This window comes from Amblyomma maculatum, chromosome 10 (assembly GCF_055883805.1).
Source record: "Amblyomma maculatum isolate TAMU_Amacu chromosome 10, ASM5588380v1, whole genome shotgun sequence".
NCBI classification, from domain to species: Eukaryota; Metazoa; Arthropoda; class Arachnida; order Ixodida; family Ixodidae; genus Amblyomma; species Amblyomma maculatum.
In genome coordinates, this window is record NC_139353.1 from 40,445,233 (window position 1) to 40,467,894 (window position 22,662).

The window sequence follows — 22,662 nt, forward strand, 5'->3', positions numbered from 1 at the left end:
ATGTTCAGAGAAACAAGTACTCACCAGGACTGAAGGCACAAAAGCACCTGTTCTTTATAAATTTTTTTTTATAGCCTTATAAGTTTACAGCCGCAAAATTTTCCAGTCAGGTGACCACCCTTATATACAGCAGAGCTCCTCTACATAAATCAAAGCCAAGTTTAAAACGAAGCGCCACTTGCAATGAGAGATCCTAGAAGTACAAGAAGAGTGATTTCTTCTTTGAGCTGCTCATTAGAACTGTTAGGCGGAAATATATTAGCAAAGGTGTGTTTCTGAGTGAAGACAAAACAAAGTGAATATTGGGCAATTTCATGTTTGCCTCGGAGCACCGCTTGAGGACAGGTCACAAAGAAACTATACAGCAGAAATGCGAAGAGACAAACTGCAGACAACAAGTGGCAAAATAGGAGTTGTGAGAACCCCCGGATTTACATTACAAGCCACCTTGAGCCCCAGGCTTTTACTCTTCCTTCGTGTAACTTCAAAAATTCGTATTAGTGCAAGGTACCGAACACATTTGCGAGAACCTCGTTAGCTTACACGGTGGTGGTGACGAGAAATGGAGTACTTGAGGATTTGTACATTTATTTCTGGTTGTAAATGTGGAGGCAGCTTTAAGTTATATACACCACTTCAGTAGTTTGTATAAATGCCTATGTTCTAACACTGGGCATCTTTCAATAACCAACATTTAGTGAAGGTAAAACAAATGATTCAGGCAGTATAAAAACACATGCAGCTGCCATATTAAATGGACCTGCCACACCTTGCACGTTGTACTGTCATTGAAGGTCATGAAGCAATTCTGAACAGTGGACACGCTTTGTTAAACAATGGCAAATATTCTTTTTTAGCATTTCTTGACAAATATGTACACACTTTTCTTTTTAAATGGCTTTATATCACTTTCAAGATGCGCATTCTAAAGCAGGTCGGTATAAAATTGAACTCAAGGGATGGAGGCACGTTACCAAGAAGGTTCAGTTCAGAAATTTACATAGAAGTGCAACATGCAACCCCACAGCTGTATGTCGCCTAAACGGAATGTACATTTACATTTCAGTCCGGCACTGCCGGAAAACGTGGAAATCGTCAAAAAAGAGCAAGTTCTGATGGTGGCGCACATATGAAAGAAGCGCCAATCATAAAATCCAGGCAGTAGAGTCATTGCAACCATCACGCCAGGACCAATGGGCGCAGCTATGGCAATGCTAGCACGATCACCACTTCACAATTATAAAATCGGCATTTCACTGAAAAAAAAAAAAAAATGTATGTGATTTGAAGAAAAAAAGGCGGTCAACAAAGCTTTCTCGGCGTCTACATGAACAAATGCAGTCGGAGTGCAAATGGTCGGCAACAGTGGATGAACCCGTGGATAGCAGCCGCTCGCCTAACACAGTTTTGTTTTGCCAGTCTTGCCAGGCAAGCAGCAGCAATAATATAACGTCACTTCTGAGCACAAAACAGGGGAGGCGGAAGGATGACTAGTCGAGTGACTAGTGGCCGTGGTTTCCGACGGTAAGGACCATGGGCGTCAGCGTGCCGATGACGATGGCAAGCACGTCAATGCGGGTGAAGCCCTCGGCTGGGACTGACGACATGCGTCCTCGACTGTCTGCCTGGTGTGTGCTGTGGCGCACCACCAGCTCGGGAAGCACGTGCACTGTGGCTACATAGAGGAATGTGCCAGCGCTGAACAACAGCGCAACACCCGTCGCATTGTGTGATGCGATGGACTGGGGCGCACCCTGCAACAAGAAGGATCAGCTGCTCACAAGCATAAAGCTGGCAACACTGCAATGTGTTCTTCAAGGCGAAGGCTCATGGGCGGCGGAAATGGCCGCACAAAATTACTGCTAAGCACGCAAACCACTCGATCATAATTCTTGTTTAGTGTGAGGATAATAGTAGAGTTGACAATGGTGGTACATTTAGTTGATGATAGTAGCAATAGTGATCATGATGATGATGATAGTGGGGATGACAATGACGGTGCAGTTAGCAGACGTGCAGTCCTGTCATTTTTTCTAGTTCTGTCAAATATCTTGTTGAGCTTTAGTGCCACTCTGTGATGCTTGGCTTAATCAAGTAAGTGTCCCGCTTTGGCACTGGAAACCAAATTGTTGCTTTGTTAATGGCAGTTCTGTCCAATCAAAAGTTGTTTTTTTCTTCTTTCCTTTTGTAATCAAGAAGCCTGTTATTTGGCCTACTGTCGTGAAGACAGCTCCACAGCACATATCAATTAGGTGTGAACACACGCAGCACAAACGACCAGCACATGTGGTAAAATAGTTCACGCGTGTGAAGTGCATGGCATGTAGACTTGAACTAGATTACATAGTGGAAGATGGCCTGTACATCTGTCTGTCTGCTTATCAGCTCCACAGCACATATCAATTAGGTGTGAACACACGCAGCACAAACGACCAGCACATGTGGTAAAATTGTTCACGCGTGTGAAGTGCATGGCATGTAGACTTGAACTAGATTACATAGTGGAAGATGGCCTGTACATCTGTCTGTCTGCATATTGGTACTGTGCGCAAGAAACAAAACGGGAGCTCACCCTGTTTATTGCCAGGAAGGTTATGATGGCTAGTAATGGTGCCGCCAACGAGAAAACGAGCAAGTGCTTTCGGACCGTAGGACGCTCCACAGACTCGTGCATCAAAAAAGACACCAGGGCAAATGCTGCCGGAGCCTAAAGAAAGAAAAGAAAATCATCTATACTCGCGGCCAACTTTTTGTGGCTGTACAGTCAAAGTTGCAGAGCCGAAACGCATCAGCTCGCTGCGCAGCAGAATATATCCCCTTCAGAAATTTCGAGGATCGTGCTCTAGAATATTATACTATAACGAAAATATTCACATTACTATTACATCAATATTATACAAGAAAAGCCAGTACAGTGTTAGTGTAGTGCATTTTATGATTGGTACACTACGCCGTGCAAATGCTATGGTGACGCCATCTGTCAGCAATCCTGTTAAGCGTACATAGGCTGCTGCTGCTGCCTGCCGGTTTTTGTACACTTTTGCAATGTGCTAGCTTTGACAACGTATAGAACATCATTAACCCCAAATTTACATTCACTTCGGCCTTCAGTGGTGTAAACAAACGCATTTCTGCAATGAACCGTAACCGAGATGAGATATGTCAGAACTACTGGTGTAGTAAAATCGCGATGAAAGCTCCGCCCCGGTAGCCTTAGCTGCATAGTCACAAAAAGTTGTCTGGGAGTGTAAGGAGAATCCCTTTGGATGACAATATTATACAACAGCTCTCGAAACTCCTTGTTGAAACTTTCACAGAGGGTTTTGCGTAGTCTTCTATGCCGAATTTCGCGCAGTCAAGTAGCCTTCATTTCTGCATAAGTTGTTTACAATTTCCCTGTTTCATGGCCTCAGTTGGGGCGATTTCTATGGGCAACCTTGCATCTGTGGCATCAAAGGTTGCACACCTATTGATGATTTCTTTACATTCGTTGAAGGCAAAAATTATGAGCTTCCTTTTTGTCATCTCAGGTAGACGACTAAACGTGCACACAAAAGGTTTTTCGTGACAAAATCTGCAATGCTGGTTTATCGGTTTATAGGTTTATACATTGGCAAAAACCAAATTGAGATTTTAGTTTTTTATAACTGTTTTTCTCACTGTTTCTGAAAAACCGCTAATCGAAACTAAGATAGAGAGGTCCAAGAAATATAATGCAACAATAAACTCAAAATGTTCAAAAATTCCCTGAAGTTATGCTTTAAAAGCCTGCCCTTCCAATGCAGGTTTGTGCGTTATGCAACTGCACAATAGTAGTGTGACCACTAAGTGTGCCATCCTGATCTATAGATTTAAACTGCGACGCCTATACATCATCCATGATGTATAGAGTTGCCGTATTGGTGTGTACTACCAGCTGTCGCCTCTCTGCTCACTATGTGGATTGTGGCGAGGAACTGCAGCTTTGCAACAACTAACAATGCTAATTTGCAGGAGAATACATGCAGCTATACCAGCAGAAAAGAAAAACCCTCCTTCCCTTGCTGTGAATGCACCTCAATTTTAATGCAAAAGTCTTATTTGGCTCACTCATGGTGTTGACAAGAAACGTCCGCAGCAAGTAAAAAAAAAAAAAAATTCTGTCGTGCCTCGCTGGTTGCCATAGCAACGAGCCACCGGAGTGGCGAGTGGGGCGATGGCAAGCACAACAAATACCCCTTGGTAAGGCTTTGCCAGAGGAGGAAGAGGAGGAGTGGAGAGGGCATCGTGCTACTGGTCACATAGTGGCTCGCGCCATAGGAGGAAGCGTGGCCAACCGTGCATCGTTTGCAGTGCACCGTGTGAGCGAGCTTTTGCATTTATACAGGTAAGTTCTAAATGCCTGTACTGAATTTTTCTTTTTGTTACAAGCTAGCTCACAAAAAATTTGACAGGCTCCGAACACCCATTGCTAACAATGGAAGACACCAGATATCTACATGGAGCTGACAGTCATGAAATAAAGGCTTGCCTTATGTAGCATTATCGCCAGGAAGACAACTGCCTCAGTGTCGAGATTCGAAGTTGTCGCTGCAGCGCCTAGGGCCACGCCATCAGCTGCAACAAATTGAAAAAACAAAAGCCACGAGTCATTGCAAATAGAGGCCCCGTGTGTCCATTATGTGCGCTGCTCCAAAGTCACGTCAAGTAGTGCAGCGAATCCGTACCAACCTGCAGCGTGAACAACTAAACCTAGGGTGGCCGTGAAGCTGCGTCCATGCGTGTGCACTGAGCTCGTGCTTTCTGGATCTGTGCAGAGACAAACAGGCTGTCAGCATGAAGCTCACAAACACTCAGAAATAGAGCAAAGCAGACAAAAAAAAAAAAAAAAAAAAAACCTGCAAATTCTCGGCTACAAGACATGACACGACGTAAACAAACCTAAAATCCTACAGAGCTGTGATGTACTGAGGGTTCTATCATGGACTGACAAGAGAGCTTAGCAATGAACAGGTTATAGTGCAGGCCATTTCAAAGAACCGCTGATATAGCCAATCTACCTAGAATGGCATTACAGCTTTTCTTGTTGCACAAGAGAAGCATTTTTATCTGTTTTTATCAGTAGTGTCATGCTGAGTTGATGTTTCAGCCTCATGCATGAAACCATATTAGTAGGTATGCCCTGAAGTATCAAGCCTGCATCCATTCATTTCTCAGTGCTGCTGAGGTGACTTACCACTAACAGCCATTGCTAGAGCCTTGTGGTGCCTGTGCTGGGAGATGAGCTGGTCCACCAGCAGCATAAACAGGAAGCCTAGCACTAGCGTGATGCCAACAAGGTTCCGTGGGTCGATTGCTTCCAGCTTCCCATGGAGATCATCGTGAGAGTGGCCATGGCTTACACCGCCAGCAGCAGTTAGGGTAGCGTCACCAGGCTTCTGGCCACCCTGTACCGGTCCCTGCTGCACGTCATGCACCAGCTCTTCTGCGCAGGAAAATATTTTGCACAAGTCGCCTCCAGTAGCAAGCTTCTGGAGTCGTCAAGAGCTGGGCTGCTTGCGAGTCGGAACTTATCTGAATGGAAAATATTTTTGTTTCATTGTGTTTCATTCATGCAGCTTCAAGAGTATTTTGTCAGAGTGTACAAATTCAGGTAATACATGCCTTAGACACAAGTTGATAACCGCTACGACATGTTCGATCAATGTAATTAAATGGACGGGGGAAAAAAAAAAGGATGTGCTCATGAGACAGAAGGGCTACTTTTTCCAGGAGGTGCACATCACTGAACTTTCACGCAAATAGTGCTAAAGCAAGCGGTCGCTGTAAAGAAGGTAAAGCACGGCAGCTAGAAGTCGCACAGAGCTGAGCAGCTTGTAAACTTAATGGATGAGTTTTTTTCTTTATTGCATTAAGTGAGGTTGCATCAAGTATATTAGAACTGAGCAAAAAACTTCAGGTAATAAAATTTTACGAGGACAGCAAATAGGAGTATGACATATTAGATCGTCGTAATTGAATGAATGGAGAAACAAAACGAAAAGAGAATGCAAATGAGCTAACATGATTTAATAATCATTGGAACTAAAAAAGACGAATTGTTTTGTATGTAAGAGCGTGTATGTAAAAACTTCGCATCGGCATGCCTGGTCGTTGCTGATTACCACTTCCGTGTTCAGGACCTCTTAAAACGGGCTAAAAATGTGCATTAAGGGACGTAAAGATCCGCGTATTTACTGTTATTCGCGAGAAATTATTAAGGTCTGTCATACACCGTAAGAAGCGACAGATATTGGTATAATATTGGTAGTGCCACCGTTTGGACGATGCGCCCGCTACCAAAGTCAACGCAAGAAAGTTCCGAAGCTATGCGCAAGCGAGTTCACGGTCACATTAAATGCACCGATCGTCTTTTCTTTTTCCTTTTTAACCCCGCGTGGGCAAGCCGTAGCAGACGACAGAATACGATTTACATCCGAAAGCAAGCTGCCGGAGCAAGCTGTCGTGACAAGTCACCACGTAGTCAAGGTCGTACTTACTGATCTGTGTAAGATACAACGTGCTGATGCCTTCGGGGATGATGACACTAAGTGCCGTGCCTACTAGTAGACCTGCCCCAAACACGGAGACCAGGTGGAGCCGAGCCTGAATCGAGGAAAGAGAAACAAAACCAACCAGAACATATGTGCGCTCAACGGGAGGTGAACCGCTGCTGCCGCGTCAGTCGCGCGGCTGCAACTCGTTCGGCCCTTTTCCCCACTGATATTCACTTCGGATGACAAAGATAAGGCGCAGCTACAATGCCGCTTCACGCGCTTTGACTGCACGAATGAAAACTTACCTCAGTTAAGGGAACGGATAATGGAACCAGGCCACTCATATAGCTGCCGACAAACATCGCGCCAGCCAGCGCGAGTAACATAACGAAGTCCGCCATCGCGCCAGTGATGGGACCCGCTCTTCCTACTTCGATCACGATAAACGTCCGGTAGAATCTAGCATCTTGGTCTTAGGCCGACGCAAGTTACAGGCCCGTAGGAATCGTGATTGACCGTCTGCCGGGCGCTATCGGCAACATACGTTGCGTCTAGGCGGCCATTATGCACATGGTGGTCTGAGGCAGTGGACTGCATATCTTGCATATTTCCGCTGCCTTTACACGTAATGGAACAACTTAAAGTATTCGCGTTCGTACAAGTAAGGTAAGCATGCCTACGTCCACAGGTGACTTGAAAAACGCAAACAAGCTAGCCACATCGCGCCGACATGCTTTTTTTTTTCTTTTTGAACAGTTGTGAGATCATGGACAGTCGAACGCGAAAGGTGCGTGCGAAGTACTTCAAGTGCTTCAGGGCTGTCCACGCCAATTGCTTTACTGTGACAAGCAAAAAAAATAATGCAGAAACTGCAGTATTTGTACACTTTCTCATTAGTTTACATTTTGCGACGAGGACTACATGATGTCCATATTTTGTGTTACACAGTGTCGTCTGCTAGACCAGAATTCTGTCGGCGAGAATCGGCACGAAACGACTATGCACCAAGCAACACAGGCGTAAACCAGCTGCGAAGCTACGTGCGTCCTGCGTTCAAGAGTTCACTGCACGCTTTTGCTCTTGGTCGCTAGCGCAAGTACTGCGGCCGCGAGTTTTTTCGTCTGTGGTGCAGCTTTTAAATTAGCTTTTGCCTGGAGACTTTATCAGTAAATTGGCAGCCATGGTAAGGTGAAAGTACTAGCCCCGTTGACATATAGCATTGTCATGTATTCGAATTGTCTCGGCTAGACGAACTGCGTCTCTACCGCGCTGCGAGCAACGTTAGGCCTAAGCTTTCAGCGCGAACCGCAAATACAGCGCTGCAATTAATTTCTCGTAGCCCCATTCGTGTCTAACGAGTGATTTGAATGTGCACACTTCAACGCCGTCAAGTATAATAGCTGTGTTTATCAGTGATGACGCGCTGAGCTAAAGTTTTGAGATGACCGGCGTCTGCACTCTGGGCTGGTTTTGTGTGCAGTTTGCTGTACTGAGCATGACGTGACAGCAGCACGCAGAACTTCTTGCATGCTGCAGTTCGCGCATGTAGCTGTATCGGCGAAACTTGAAGCGTTTTTCCAGTGACTTCGAGTTGGCACAAGTCTGCTGTTCGTCCAGGTCAAACGCACTAGCCTAAGTTTTCGGAGTGCCCGTTTTTGCTTGCTATTTGGCGTGTTGAAAGTTGGAAAAGAGCTGCGAGTTTTGCGAACTAGTCTTCCCTTGTAGCCTTAAGTCCCGCGCCTACGTAAGGAATTTCCATGAACGTGGTTTCCTAACTGCGTTTCGCGTGGCGTCAGTGAGCTGTGTGGTGTCAGTGCACATTAAAGAACCGCAGGTGGTAGAAATTTCCGGCGTCTCTCATAGCCCGAGTCGCTTTGGGACGTTAAACCCTACAAACCAAACCAAACCTTTTTTTATGTGCGTGCGTTGGGAAGTAGGCTGAGTAAAGAAAAAAGCATGTAAAGTTATGCAGCGGTCGTCTTTATAAAACCTTGCTGCTAAATGGCGTGAACATCTTAAAACCTAGAAATGCTGAGGTCTGGGGTTAGAAGGAATACAAATGCCAGCTAACCTTAGCGAAACCCTTTCAGGAAGTGTCAGTAGCAGAAGTGCTCAGCATAGAGCTTAATGTCCATTCATTCAAGTGAAAACTTCAGTGAATATATTTGTCCTGTTGAGGCGTGCAGAAATCCAGCTTAACCGTTTTTAGGTAGCGGTTTCGGTTCGTAACTGGTTTTCAGCCCAAATAGTCTTAACAGGCCTCAAGAAAGCAAATTTTGATGCAAGATGGAGGTGGCAGTGAAAAGCTGAAAACTTAATCTATATTGCTGCGTCCAAGGGTAGGCATTCATGCTCAGTGTTTCGATAAATACCTTTTTTTTTATTTTTACTACTATCTAAGGGGAAAAAATGTACAGGCGCTCATACGATGTGACACGACCAATGTGGTGTGGATTTCTATTGGTTGTGCCTTTTGTTTTTGCTTGATAGATTGTGCTGCTGCGTGGGTAAGAGCACCCCAGTTTTGGTGTGAGGAGGGAATGTTAAATCCATTTGAAGTTTCCACCAGCTGTGGCATACGCTCAGAAAAGGCTGAGAGTTTGGCCTCTACAAGGGATCCACAAGTAAAACAGAGTACATGGCAAAACTTACTTCCAGCTCACTGTATCAATGGAAATAAGTGCAGGTGCTCTGGTGGACCCATCATACAGTTCTATTGCCAACCTTAACATTAACATCGGTGCAGCCGGGCTGCTACTTCACCGTTTGTCAGGGGCACTTTTGGTGCTTAAGGCAAGGACTTACCATTGGCAGGTCCTAATTTGGCGGTTCAAGGGTAACCATGAAGCGATGTACAAACCATGGCAGGCTTGCGAGCATACAAGTCGATTGCACTCGTGGTGAAGAAGGACATGCCGGCTGCAAAAATTCTAGGAGGCACTTAAGACCTGTTAAGAGTGACAATGCGAAAGCCTTTGTTGTACTATAGTTTGTTTGGCAACACCCCGCTGATAACCCAGGGAAAGAGAGTGGCATCTTCGGTGCGGGATAGATTGATGAAGCCATACCCTCATTACGAGCAGACACTGTTGGGTGCCCAGGCTGATATAGAAATGTTTAAGGGTTTAAGGGGGGAGGGGGGGGGGGGGGCAATAAATTTATAGTTCATCAACCTTCAACCCCTCGGCTTCAACACGCAATACTCTGCGATTCAGTCAAGAATGATGCACTGAATCATTCTTGTTTTGAAGGTTCCCGACCGCGTCACACTTGAGGGTCGTGGAACTCGAGCGCACGCAAAAAAAGTGGTGCCATCTGATTGGATTCTAGTCTGGCTTGTTACGTTGATTGCATTGGATTGTGTTGGACCTGTCTCGTTGGATACATGCCTCTGATGAGCTACTAAAGGCTTTCGCCTTAAAGTCTGCGCTTTGTGCTAGTGGTAAATCTCCCGAGTGTAACATTAAATGCACCCCTGACAGACACTGATAGAAGAATCATGGCTTTGCCCATGCTGGCTATAAGGCAAGCATTGAAACAGCGTCTGCCACATGTTTACTATCTGCATGAGCTTCAGCAGCTCGAGCATACTAGAAAGTAGCCTGTTCATTGCTCATGTGCTCAGTTTACATTTGGGGCACTTGTGCACATTTGTGTTGAGAGCACCTAAAAGGGTTGATGGGCAGCGTGTTCTATGCTGCACGATTACAATACTGACCAGTTTGCCTCTTTGGCTTTTACAAGTGCAGTCTAAAGGTTCTTTCGCATGCAAGTGATAACACTTGCAACTTACGTTACCGCAGTGCAGAAACCTGTTCTGAGTGACGAGAGGGAGAAGGTTTCAATGACTGGAAATTTATTGCCATGCTGTAGCACTTGTGCCATCTCGGTCAGCTCTAAATGTCATGATTGGAGGTCATCCGGGGAGTGTGTTTTATCATGCAGGGGACCAAACTCTGCCTTTTTCTTGCCCTGAAGTATTCCTTTCGGTGCCCACGCACGGTTTGAGTGACACTGGCATCTCGTGCGGCATTTAAAAAACGATCAAAAATGCTTGCCTTCACTTATCTGCTCTTGAAAGTTGGTAGCTGCGGCATGTGGTTAAGCATCAAATTGCAGTTTCGGTGCAGAATTTGTTCCTGCCTTTTGGTGAGACATGTTGTACCCTACGCCTTCCCAGTCCCACACAATCCTGCTAGTCCAGCCTGGGAAACCGGAGACCCGCACTTACTCAGACTTTGAGTCTGTGAACGAATGCATGGAGGGTGTATGCCACATCTATGAGGAGCACCTGAAGCGACAGAACCCGAACACACCCTCCATCACCTATGACATCAGCCAGCTCTTCGACTATGTGGACCAGCTGGTGGACCTGAGCTGCCTAGTGTGAGTATGCACACATCAGGCAAGAAGCAAAAAACAATTGTTTGCCCTAATGGAACAGCATGCCTTTTGACCCTTCTGATTTGTTCGGGAGACACTGCGTAAGTTGCCTCTGTATGCATGAGAATGGTTTTAGTGAAACCGACACCGCGGAATTTGATGCATGGTAATATCAACGGCCACACTAGCGTGATCGGCATCGGCTAAGGAGCTGGTCAAAGCCAAACCAAGCCAGAGCCAAGTATCTTTGCATTTCATGTTTGGTGTTGCAGCTTCTTGTGTGTATGTTTAGGGTTACCTGGCCCACATTTATGTGCTGCACAGTGTCAAGTTCAAATTCTGATGTGATTTTCAATTTCTGTTCTTGACACAGAGAAAAGGCAAACATTTTGCTGAATGTGTGTATGAGACGTCGGCGTGTGCCACAGCGGCAAAGGTGATTTGGAATTGAAAGTAGAAATGAATTCCACTATCAATTACGACGCAACCCTCCAGCATCTCTTGCTGGTGAGGGGCCATAGTGCAGAGCTACTTCGATGGGTCTTTGAGGCTGTGCAAAGTTTGCTGCTGCAAGACTCATTCTACTTTCTGATAGGTTGGGTAATCTGAAGGCTTAGGTGACAGATGGGCTAGATCTTGGGTAAAAAAAGTATTTCCAGCATACATCAGGAAGCCACACTGGGTGCGTCTTGTTAGGGGTGCTGTTTGCATTTAATATCTCACTTTAAATTACTGGGGATTTAATACTGAATAGGGTGCTCTACAATTCTGAAATTACATACTGTAGATGATAGTTTGATCATTTAACAGAACACTCATTCACATAGTATACATGGCAGGGAGTGACTGCTGATTTTCTGCTGCGCACTGCACAATATTTTCGTTCAGAATTCGCATATGAGGTAGAATCTTGGTAATATGATTCTCATGGGGTTGCAAAAAAAAAAATGACATCAACATACAAAAATTAGTACACAGAAGTGTGGGGAACGCATTCACGCAGATCTTTTGCAGTAGAGATTTTTTTACGGTGCACGGCCGCAGCTCGCCAATCGCGATGCATACTGCGCAAAAGATAATCACGACGTCCGCAATGTATGGACCGCACGCCTACCCTTTCTCAGTAGCTCTCTCCAAGCCTGCTTTGTTTCTGCTGCAAAATGTCATCAGTGAGGAACTGATGAAAATTACTTGCCTGCGGCATTTTTTTCTTCTGCTTAATTGAGTATGGAGAGGAAAACGTTAAAAACGTTTTATTCTTTTCTTTCTTTCTTTTTTCTTTTTTTTTTGCAATTTCTCGATTTCTACTTATCAGATTAGCGTCAGTTTTGCGTTGTTTTGTGGCTAAATTTATTTATTTATACTGCAAATATCCCTGTTGGAGTATTACATGAGGGGTGGGCTGTTACAATTAATTGGCGAGTCTTTCAATGAATTCTTTGAAGTGTGCTGGATAAGCGTGATGAACTGCATCGGCAGGAAGGCGATTCCAGTCCTTTGCTGTCTGGACAAAAAAAAAGCATTTAGACGTGCAGTGGTATTTGCGGATGGCGGGTATACTACTTTATTGTGAACAAGTCTATGGGACATGCGGTGACAAGGCATGATGGCACAGTTTCCAAGTGATAAATGGTAAATTTATGAAAAAGACAGTCGGGCCATTTTATGACGTGATTCAAGGAAAAGAAGATTAGATTTTGTCTTCAGATCAGTAACACTTGAATGAGTAGTCTGAATGAATGAACCTTGCTGCGCGATTTTGGATTGATTCGAGAGTGAGGAAAAGGTTAGACTGGTGAGGGTCCCAAATTGCACATGCGTATTCCAATTTGGGACGGACGAGCGTTAAATAGGTCTGCAGTTTTACAGAAGGAGGTGCAAGTCGCAAGTTAGGGCGTAAAAAACCAAGCATGCAATTGGCGTCTTTAGTAACGTTACAGATGTGAGTAGACCAGAGGGAATGGGTAATGGTTACACAGAGATATTTATGAGTCAACTGTGGAAATTTTAAAGCCAAATATATAGCACGTAGGTGAAAGAAAGAACTGTCTACGGTGGAATGTAATTAATGTCTTATTTGTGTTTAGGGACATGAGCCATTTGCCGCACTAGGATTTGATGCAATTCAAGTCATTTTGTAACAGTTCGGTATCGTTCCTGTTAGCGATTAATATACATTAGGAAAAGCAAAGGGCCAAGTTCAGTACTTTGTGGCATATGAGAGGCGACTGAGCTTAAGGATGAGGAATATCCATTAGCATGCACAAACTGCTTTCGGTTAGTGAGGAAGTTTTCTATTCAAATGAGAGTGAGTGGTCAAGGTTCAAATGTGAAAATTCAAGTAGAAGCCGTCTGTAGGAGCCTTGTCAAAAGCTTTCTCGAAATCCAAGAACAATGCATCAGCTGGTGTGTTGACATCTAGGCTGGAACTAATTTTATTAATAAATAGAGTTTGCTGTGTGTGAGATGACATTCCTTTACGAAAGCTGGGCTGGCTAGGGTGAAAAAAATTTACAGATATAAGAAAATGTGTGATGTGTGTGTAGATAACATGCTTCATTAGTTTTGAACAAATGCTTGAGGGATATGGGATGATAACTATGGCGTAAAGATGGCGAACCTTTTTTCGGAACTGGATTCGCCTTGCCTGCCTTCCAGTCTTGTGGCAACACTCCAGATGATAATGATTGCTGAAATATGTGCGACAGAATGATATTTGTGATATGTTTGGTTTTGGTGCTTTTTTAGTAGTTTGGATTTGATGCCATCAACCTCGGCTGAGGATGAGACCTGTAAAGAATCAATTTGCTTCGCAGTTTCGTTGGCATGAAAAGATATGGCAGGCATGACTGTGATTGTATCGCGGAAAATCGGGAAGTTCATTGTTAGACTCATTAGTAAAAATAGGTTAAGATACGGAGTTCAGAACTTCTGGTACATTTTTATCAGGAATAGGATTGTTTCTGTGATCAAGCAGAGAAATGTTCGTGAGGCGATGGATTAACAATTTTCTAAAACTGCCTAGGGTTTGTTCGCAGTATGTTAGGCAACGTGTTTGAATAAAAGGTTTGCTCAGTTTTTGCGGTAAGCGTCTGAAATATTTTGTCGTTACTGTTATATTTTTCCCACGCGACTGAGCTGCTTAAGTGTTTAGCTGCTCGATAGTACCGTTTCTTTTTGTTATTAAACCACAGCCATGTCAGCCGCTCCATTACGGTTATAGTGGGAATGTATGCGGTGATAAGTTCATGCATTTTATTCTTGGAAAGCAACCAGTTAGTTTAGACAGAGTGAGTAGTGAAGTCTGTTAAGTACCAGGTCGTAAACTCGGACAACATACCATTTACTGCACTGACCTTTGTTTGAGATGGTAACCTGGTGTACACACAGTTGTTTTCTAAATTAATTTTTACTAAAATTTTATTTCAACCACCAAGTAACTTTTCCACTAGTTAGAGCCAGAATTCTGCATGTTCCACTCCTGATACTTTTGGAATCTAGGGGTATACAAGTTATGAGCACCATACAGCATTTTTTTTTTCTAAAACCCTGTCAGAAGTGTTCATAAATCCACACATCCTAAAACGTGTGTGTGTGTGTGTGTGTGTGTGTGTGTGTGTGTGTGTGTGTGTGTGTGTGTGTGTGTGTGTGTGTGTGTGTGTGTGTGTGTGTGGAAATTAGTTTCATACAGTCGAACCCCACTATAACGAACGTCGCTTCAACGAAATATTTCCAATTCCCCGTCAGCTCATCACAGAAAGTAATGGAACAAATTTCCCATCACAATGAAACATTTTTGGGACGCGTTTCTGCTTCAAGATTTTTGCTATGCGAAACGTGGTTTAAAAATCTAGCTTGCAATTAAACAAGCATATCGCCACCCATCTGTGCACTTCCGTAGGTCCGCGTTGCTTTGTTTCGCTAAGCTTTCACTGGAACCATTTAATCCACTCATTCAAATGCACATGAAGACCGCCATTACTTGGTGGTGATGACAATCGGGCTGGCTGCCTTGCGACAAGGCGCTGGTGCAAGCTCCCGCTTTCTTCCAAGCCAGAGCTGCAACCAGTCCGTCGCCAAAGGACTCAGTAGTCTGGCAACAGCAGCAGCGTGTTTGCCCTAGTTTTGAAGCGAAAAGCTTCGCTACGAGGGTCGGAGCCGAGCTTCGCGTATGCCGTGACAGAGTGACGTCACAGCCAAGGCCAGCTGCACAGCCCCCTCGCCAAGCTCTGCCGGCGTTGCCAAGCTCTGCCGGCGTTGCCTAGCAACGCTTAAAAAGTGGGCGACTCCTTTCTTCTGGGAATCTAACATCCATTCCTTGGATCCCCAGCCAAGCGCTTTACCGCTGTGCCATGCCCCGGGTCGTGAAACATTCTTGATAATGCCACTTGTCTACCGTGAGGAGGATAGCGGGATTCCGTGAGTGACAGATACTACGATTGGCGTGCAATTTGAAAGTACCAGACTAAAATAGTTAAGTCACTCAATTAGAGTGGTGTCAAGGATGTGATGTCGGCTATGAGGACCAAGCGGGAATGAGTGTGCTCCAACAACGCCGGGAGGCGCTGTGACAGATGCTGCGCCTTTTCTTTCCTGTAAACAAATTATAGAATGCCGGTGAACTTAGACTCGCTCGACATGGAAGCCAAGAAGAGTTTAGCTGCTGGCGAACGGTGTGAAGACTGGAGAAATTAACTATTGATCCCGAGGTAGTCGCTGCTTTTCGCTACGATATCCAGGCATAGCAGAGCCAAGCTATGTTTCATTTTGTTTTATTCTCGTGCTTGTGCGCTGCAGTTGACACGAGCATCCAGAAAGCGCAAGTTCCTTTCTCTTGAAGAGAAGGCGCGAATCATCCAGTAGCAGGGAAAAATGAGATATTGCAGCGAACTTCAACATCTCAGAGCACGCTGTCAACTATCCTGAAGTCGAAAGGCTCGATATCCCAAGTTCTTCGGGGAGATCCGCGAAGCGGATAAGGCTGACGCATGCGGCTTACAAGGACCTTGTCAAGGCTCTCTACACGTGGTTCCTCGACGTGCGCGCAAAGAAGGTGCCGATCAGCGGAAACATGCTGCAGCAAAAGGCGCTTGGCTATGCCTGTATGCTAGGCACTGATGATTTCAAAACCAGCTGGCTGATTTCAAAACCAGCTGGCTGATTTCAAAACCAGGGTGGCTGATCCATTTTAATACCAGGCATGAAATCGTTGGTAAAGTGCTGTGCGGTGAATTGGCCTCTCCAGACGCCGACACTGCATCTGCTTGGACGTCGGCTACTGTGCCGGAATTAATGAAAGAGTATGCCACATCAGACATCTGTAATGCCGATGGAATGGGACTTTTCTACGACCTCCTCCCCTCCAAGAGAGGCTTCACATGAAGGGCCAGCCATACAGCAGAGGGAAGCTTAGCAAAAAGTGTGTGACTGTGCTCCTGTGCAGCGTCATGGACTGGTCTAACAAGTGCTGCCCTCCGGTGATTGGCAAAACTGCGATGATGTTTTGGGACTATGTTGTGCAACCTGACGGTGTTTTTGTACTGTTTTTGCCTAAAAAACAATTTCGAATCAACTAAATTTTTCGTGCGCCTCGTCAGTTTTTGTTGTAGCGAGGCTCAACTGTACAGTCCAGCCCACTTATAACGAACTTGATCGTCACGCGGCATTTGTTCGTTGTATCCAAAGTTCGTAGTAAGTGGACCACCTATAATACGGGCAAAAAGAGCAAGCGAGACAAGTTGCCACGTGTCCTTCATGGAACAGGTCTAGTTTTTCTAACATGGTAACTTTATTTTTAAAAAAGTCCGTGATGCATGTCTGCTTCTTCAAAGCTGATCGCATCACTGCCGTTTCTAATTTTTCCAGCGCGGTAATATGTTTATCGCCAAGGCCTCTGCTGCACACGAGTTTCTTAAGCGATGCAATGTAACCGATCGCGGTTGAAGCGTTCAGAGCAACCAGCAGTAGAACAGCATCCTAGTCATCGTCCTCGTCGGTCTCTGGGCAGTCAGGAAGGGCTCGCACTTCACGCACAATAGCTTCGTCAGTGCATGGCTCCGCAATGTCGGCATCGTCATCAGCAGAAACGAAATCGTCCCAGGCAACGTCAGGTCCGGCCAACTGCGTGTCAACGACGCGTTGCCACAAGTCCTCGTGCGACCGGCCTTCCGGTGGGTGATCTATGGCATCCTGGGTGCCTGGGCCCATAAAACCCGCCTTGCGGAAGCAATTTGCTATGCACTCTGTGGTGAGTTCCATCCACGCCGCTTTCAACATCTCCACGGCGGCAAGCAAGCTGATGCGAACTGGCATGGCAGCATCAATCGCGATCAACTAGCGTTGGATGACGTGCCGCCGGTAGCACACCTTGAACGCATGAATGATGCCCATATCCCCCAGCTGAATTTTGCAAGTTGCATTGGGAAGCAAGAAGAGCACTGTCACCGCACTCAAGCAAGGCTGCACATGGTGCGCCGCACAGTTATCCAGCACGAGCAGGACCTTCCTGTTTTTTCGGGCCATGTCGCGGTCGAACTCGACACTCGGCAAATAAGTCACGACTCATCCAGGCTTTTGTATTGTTCCTGTAGCGTATGGGCACGTAGCTTCCAAAGCATCGCGGCTTACGTGACTTGCCAATGAAAGGCAGCCGCCGGTCACTGCCGTCCATATTGACACACAGAACGGTTATGCGCAACTTGCTGTTCTTCCCTCCTGCGCACTTGTCGCCTTTCAAGGCATGCGTTTTAGATGGCAACATCTGATAAAACAATGCAGCCTCGTCGGCATTGTAAACGTCCCGTAGAGCATAGCTCGGAGGTTATCGGAAAGCCACGCATCGACGTCCTCGTTCACAGACGCGGCCTCGCCGACGACCGCCTTGAAAACAATTCCGTGGCAAGCCTTAAACCGGTGGAGCCATCCATTACCTGGGCTGAAATCGGAAAAGTCCAAAAGGAAGGCGAAGTCATTAAGCCTTGGAGAGCATGAACGGTCCACTGATCGGAACGTTGCGAGACAGGGTGTCAGCGAACCACTTCAGCAGGGCGTCCTCAACGTCCGCGGAGGTCGCCTTCCGAAGGCGCTTTCTAGTCGTCGGTTCGGCATTCACGGTAGGACCAAGAATCTTTTTCTTGCCCTTAGCAATGGTTGAAATGATCGATTTCGACAGTCCGTACTTCTTGACCAGTTCGCAGTTTTTTGCACCTTGAGCAAGTTCATTAACAATGGCAATCTTCGTTGCGATGTCGACAGCTTTCCTTTTAGCACCTGAAGAGGTCGGCGTACAGTCCTCCATCGCACCAGGCGCAAGTCAAGCCCTTGGGCTCACGCGTTGAGGCAGCCTTTAACTCCCCGATCTGGGAAATGCATGGATGTGGCAACGATGTCAACGCAGTGCCATCGCACAGAAAGAATCGACGGCGCAATGCCCTCAGCGCGGGATGGCAACGGAGCAACAAATGGAGAACCGGTTTGAGCCGGAAGAGCAGGCGCCTGACATTCCGGATTGGCCGACGCAGGTCACGTGGATGCATCATAGCAACGCGGGCGGCTCCACTTTCTCTTTCGTCACCGCGCGTGCGTGCTTTTTCGTTTTCATTTTTCAACGCGTGCTTTTTCTTTTTTTACTTTATTTTACCCGCAAAGGAGCGCTGGAGGACGCTTTGTGCGCTCTGTGTTTGCGTCGTGTCAGGGAAACACAAAGTGTGCGAAATTCGCCTGCGAAACCGCGCCAAACACCGCCGGCTCGGTCAACTACGGGGGCCCCGACAGCTTCGCGTTTGCTCTAACTGAGTGTTGAGGCCACAGCAGTTCGTTCTATGTAAGACACTGTGCCATTGCCCCAATATATATTTTGACGGTAGCACCGCCCTCGTTCGTACTAAGCGAGCGTTTGTTATATCTGCGGCTGTTATAAGTGGGCTGGACTGTATTTGAACTTGAGATCAACATGCCAAGGTACAAATACCAACAAATTTTCAAAGCAACAGCTCCACTATCCAAAAATTTTTCTTAAAAAGGCTTCCTGTAATAATTCTGACACTAGACCTAAGGACATTTGGCAGAACTCCTCAACAGTCCGTTCTTGCAAAGAATACAACATATATATATGGTTTGGCATGTGGTGGCAAGAGCCCCCGCAACCACATGCCGAACTATGCCAAACTGCATGCCAGCATCCTGTGATCAAGGAATCCTTGTTTCGAAACTGGCCAATTTAGAGTTTCATCAGGTGGCCGGTCTCAACACCAGCAGCGTTTTCTAAGGAGGTGTCTATGTGCAATTTGGTTGTAGAGGCTAGAAGGTATTTCTAGTGTCGCAAACGGACACCATTTCAATAGTCCTTCCGAAACCGGTTTGGATGATTTGAGTGGTGACAATGCGGCTGGCTGGTGACTCCGCAGGTCAGCTTATCAGCTAGCTAGGCTTTAGTAAGGGCTGGCAAACTCATGAGGATGTGGCCGATGTTGCTTGTATTTTCTGCGATATCAGTTATTCGTGAATGAGTTAGTGTGCTAATTATTTTGACATAGTTTAAACACATTATGCTTAGATTAAAGGGCGGCTGCGAGCACAAAGTGCTGCATGTCATGCACTCGCCCGTGTCTGTTTTATTGCGCTTCGTGCACCTAACTTGTGCAGTTGTCTCTTGCAGCCTTGGAATGTGCTGGCAAAACTAATGGTAACAATATGTCACACTTCACATTTTTCATATAGTCATGCTCACAAAGAAATGAAGAGAGCAGTATTTCAAGTGTGTTTTTTACACCACGCATGCATAAAAACAGTATTGTGACAGGTAGAAAGAAAGAACTGATCGAATGATGCGCGCACACGGAATGTGCTGCTCGAGACTACGGGTGTGTCTTGAGCTTCTGCATTCGTGCTAATTTCAAACGTGTCCCTGCGAAAGCTTCAGCAGGCTGCTGAACCAGAGAAAGCTAAAACGTGGTTGGTAATTTCATACATCGTGCTGCTTTGACATTCAAGCAGATAGGACAATAAATAAGCATATGCCTAACCAAAGCCATAAAAATGAATTGTGGAGCTATAAACGCAACTTAAAGACACTTCTATTATTTTATTTTCTTCAACCATAACAAGGCCTCATTCAGCAAATTTGATTTTATTGATTGAAAGCCTGTTATAAGGGGGAAGGCTCAACACAACACCTTTGTGGTGGTAAATGGGGAAAATAGCAGTGTGCTTGATTTTATTTTGGTTAATTTTGTCAGGCACGCTCCCCATGTGCATGCAGCAGTGGGCTTGGCCTTCAAGCACAACCCAATCACAAAATTATGTCAGTGTTCTGGACGCATTTTACTTTTTGTTTGCCAGTAACTAACAATAGTGAAATTAGCAAGAAAATAGCCCGAAAAAGTTAACGCAGAGAGCAGGGCTGGTGCTGTCTGCACGCAAGCTGCAGGTAGTGCCGTGTGTACTGATAGAATATTTCACCTCCGAGACGCCATGTGAAGCATGGCAGTCTGTGTAATGCACAGATGCACACTATTTTTTGGTTGGTAAACAGAATTGTTTTCATAAATTGTCGCTGGTTGCCAGCTGTGCATGAGGGTTTAATGGGAAGTACAACTTTCGAATACAGTAAACCTTTTGCTCAGCTAAAGCCTAATTGTCTATTTGTTTCTATAGGTACCAGAAGACTTCAAATACTTACGCACCATACAACAAGGCATGGATCAAGGAGAAGATCTACATTCTTCTTCGGCGGCAGGCGTCCAAAAGCCAGTCCTGAACTGAAGAACGCATAGCCCATTTCTCACTGGCAGTGAGCAAGCTGCCCACTACTTCAGCAATGATCAGAATTTCCCTCCCTGTGCGCACGGTTTTTCTCATGACCCGTTCCCTAGCCTTCCCCCCCCCCCAAACCTTTCCTTACTTTTCTTTTATAATTTTACCGTGAGCTAGCACATTTCCATCAACTGTTTGCCAGGTCACGGCTTTATTGCTTTTTCATTCATCTTGAAATTGAACATTTCGTCATTTCACCGCCTGCACAGCAAGCAGCCTTGCGTTCCCGAATCACCACTTCCCTTCAAGGAAACAAACATTTTCCTATGTGCCACCACTCATGATGTGCAAGGTTTGGAATGTACAATAAATGTAAAAAGGTGTTATGTGAAAGTATATGAGCTGGTGGACTTTTGGTGTGTTTTGTTGCACATGAAAATTTAACACCTTGTGCACTATTTCTGTGGGCTCCCGAGTTTATTGTGCCGTTATGGTGGATTCCAATTGCAGGTCCTGATGCAGTCTGCCTGCTGTGGGACAGTTTCTGAATTTGGCTAAGAGCACTTGCCCAAAGCCTGCATTTCGAATTTCTAGTCTGAGCAAGCCAGAGATATCACTCGCCACTAATAAAGTACTTGGCATTCCCTGCACTCTTGCATGTATTGACAACTATGGATGGTGGAATAGTGACTCGTCGGAATGAAGCACACCTGCCTCGTGCAGGTTTTGGTCGTATTTGCCGATTTTGGCAGAACAATCTTGGCTCCGCGATTGTTGCCAGCCTGCCTTATTTTGAAACGAGCAGAAGAACTATCAAGTGCTCTGACCCTTAATTTGGAATTCACAATTATAGGTATTTGTAGCCAGGAGCATTGTGCTCGTCAGTTTTATTAAATTTCACACTACAGTAGTGTTAGCACCAACGTTAGTTAGCACCGTGACTGCTGCATTCCAAAGTGGCATGAAGTGTGTACTGCAAGGTTCGCGCGGTCCTTGAAAGCTCGAGTTTTGGAAAGTCCTTGAATTCGTGCGTTAAGCTAGGCTTGATGCAGTTTACCGTACGTCTGGTCATGACATGGTGTAATGACGTCACATCCGGTCATGTCTAATAACCGGAACTGACGTCATCATGACTTTACATTTGGTCATGGCCGACGACTTTTCCAGGCGATTCACGCATATACGAAGCTAACCCCGCCAGGCGTCCGATACCAGTGTTCGTGCTATGCCTTTTGTTTGGTGCTTTTCCGAACGCTGCACCACAGCATACAAAAGTAGACGCAGCAAAGCAAGAATCGGCGGCGTTTCAAATTGGTTTACAGGAAAGAAAAGGCGCTGTATCTGTCGCACTTCTCTGCTGACGAAGATGGTTAGGAATGGACGAGTCTCGAAGTATAATCGCGGATAATTTAGTTGAACCAAACGCAAACAGCATCGCTTGTCATAAGTCGCACGAGAGTGGAATCTAAGTTTTTTTTTTTTTCTTCTGCGCCATTTTTTAAATGCGCCCCGAAGACGGGTACACATTTTAATCTGTCACTGACTAACGCAGACTCCAGAGCCTCCTGCGTTGCTTACGGGCACAATGCGCCAAGGCATGTAATCAGCCTGCTGAAGTTTCGTTTTCAATACTTTTTTTTTTCCTCGAACGCATTCCGAAGGCACGGGAACGTCCAAGTAATAATTGGTACAATGGAAAGTCGCAGTATCTGTCACTTGCTTCTGTCTGCATCTGAACCGCGACGTAAGAGGTGGGAGGTGGGTGGAGAGTAGCTGCTCCTGGGCCTACGGGGCTGGGATTGGTAAGCCACCGCCGTTTGCGGCGGGGGATAGCTTGCTACAGGAAGTTGTACCTGTTATGGGCTGTAATTGCACCCGCTTTGCTTGTGAAGCGTTTTATTTCCTTTATGAGAGGACGCGAGCCGGCGAAAATTGTGAACGCTGGCTTCAGTTGGTCAGCAGCCCCGGTCCGGGCCGCCACAAGTGCCCGCCACCTCGCGAGCATGGCGGA

At 45.8% G+C, this 22,662-nt stretch overlaps 2 protein-coding genes across 2 annotated transcripts; one reads left to right on the top strand and one right to left on the bottom strand.

Moving 5' to 3' along the window:
- Nucleotides 1-59: 59 nt before the first annotated feature.
- Zip102B (Zinc/iron regulated transporter-related protein 102B) lies at nt 60-7,253 on the bottom strand. Its single transcript, XM_084582553.1, has 7 exons — nt 6,821-7,253; nt 6,519-6,624; nt 5,216-5,464; nt 4,711-4,788; nt 4,511-4,596; nt 2,573-2,707; nt 60-1,754 (listed from the first exon to the last, which is right to left on the bottom strand). The coding sequence occupies exons 1-7, from the start codon at nt 6,914-6,916 to the stop codon at nt 1,503-1,505; spliced, it is 1,002 nt and encodes a 333-aa protein (XP_084438679.1). The 5' UTR covers nt 6,917-7,253; the 3' UTR covers nt 60-1,502.
- Nucleotides 7,254-7,539: 286 nt separating this feature from the next.
- On the top strand, nt 7,540-21,049 carry e(r) (enhancer of rudimentary). Its single transcript, XM_084582558.1, has 3 exons — nt 7,540-7,698; nt 10,696-10,901; nt 20,553-21,049. The coding sequence occupies exons 1-3, from the start codon at nt 7,696-7,698 to the stop codon at nt 20,653-20,655; spliced, it is 312 nt and encodes a 103-aa protein (XP_084438684.1). The 5' UTR covers nt 7,540-7,695; the 3' UTR covers nt 20,656-21,049.
- Nucleotides 21,050-22,662: the final 1,613 nt, after the last annotated feature.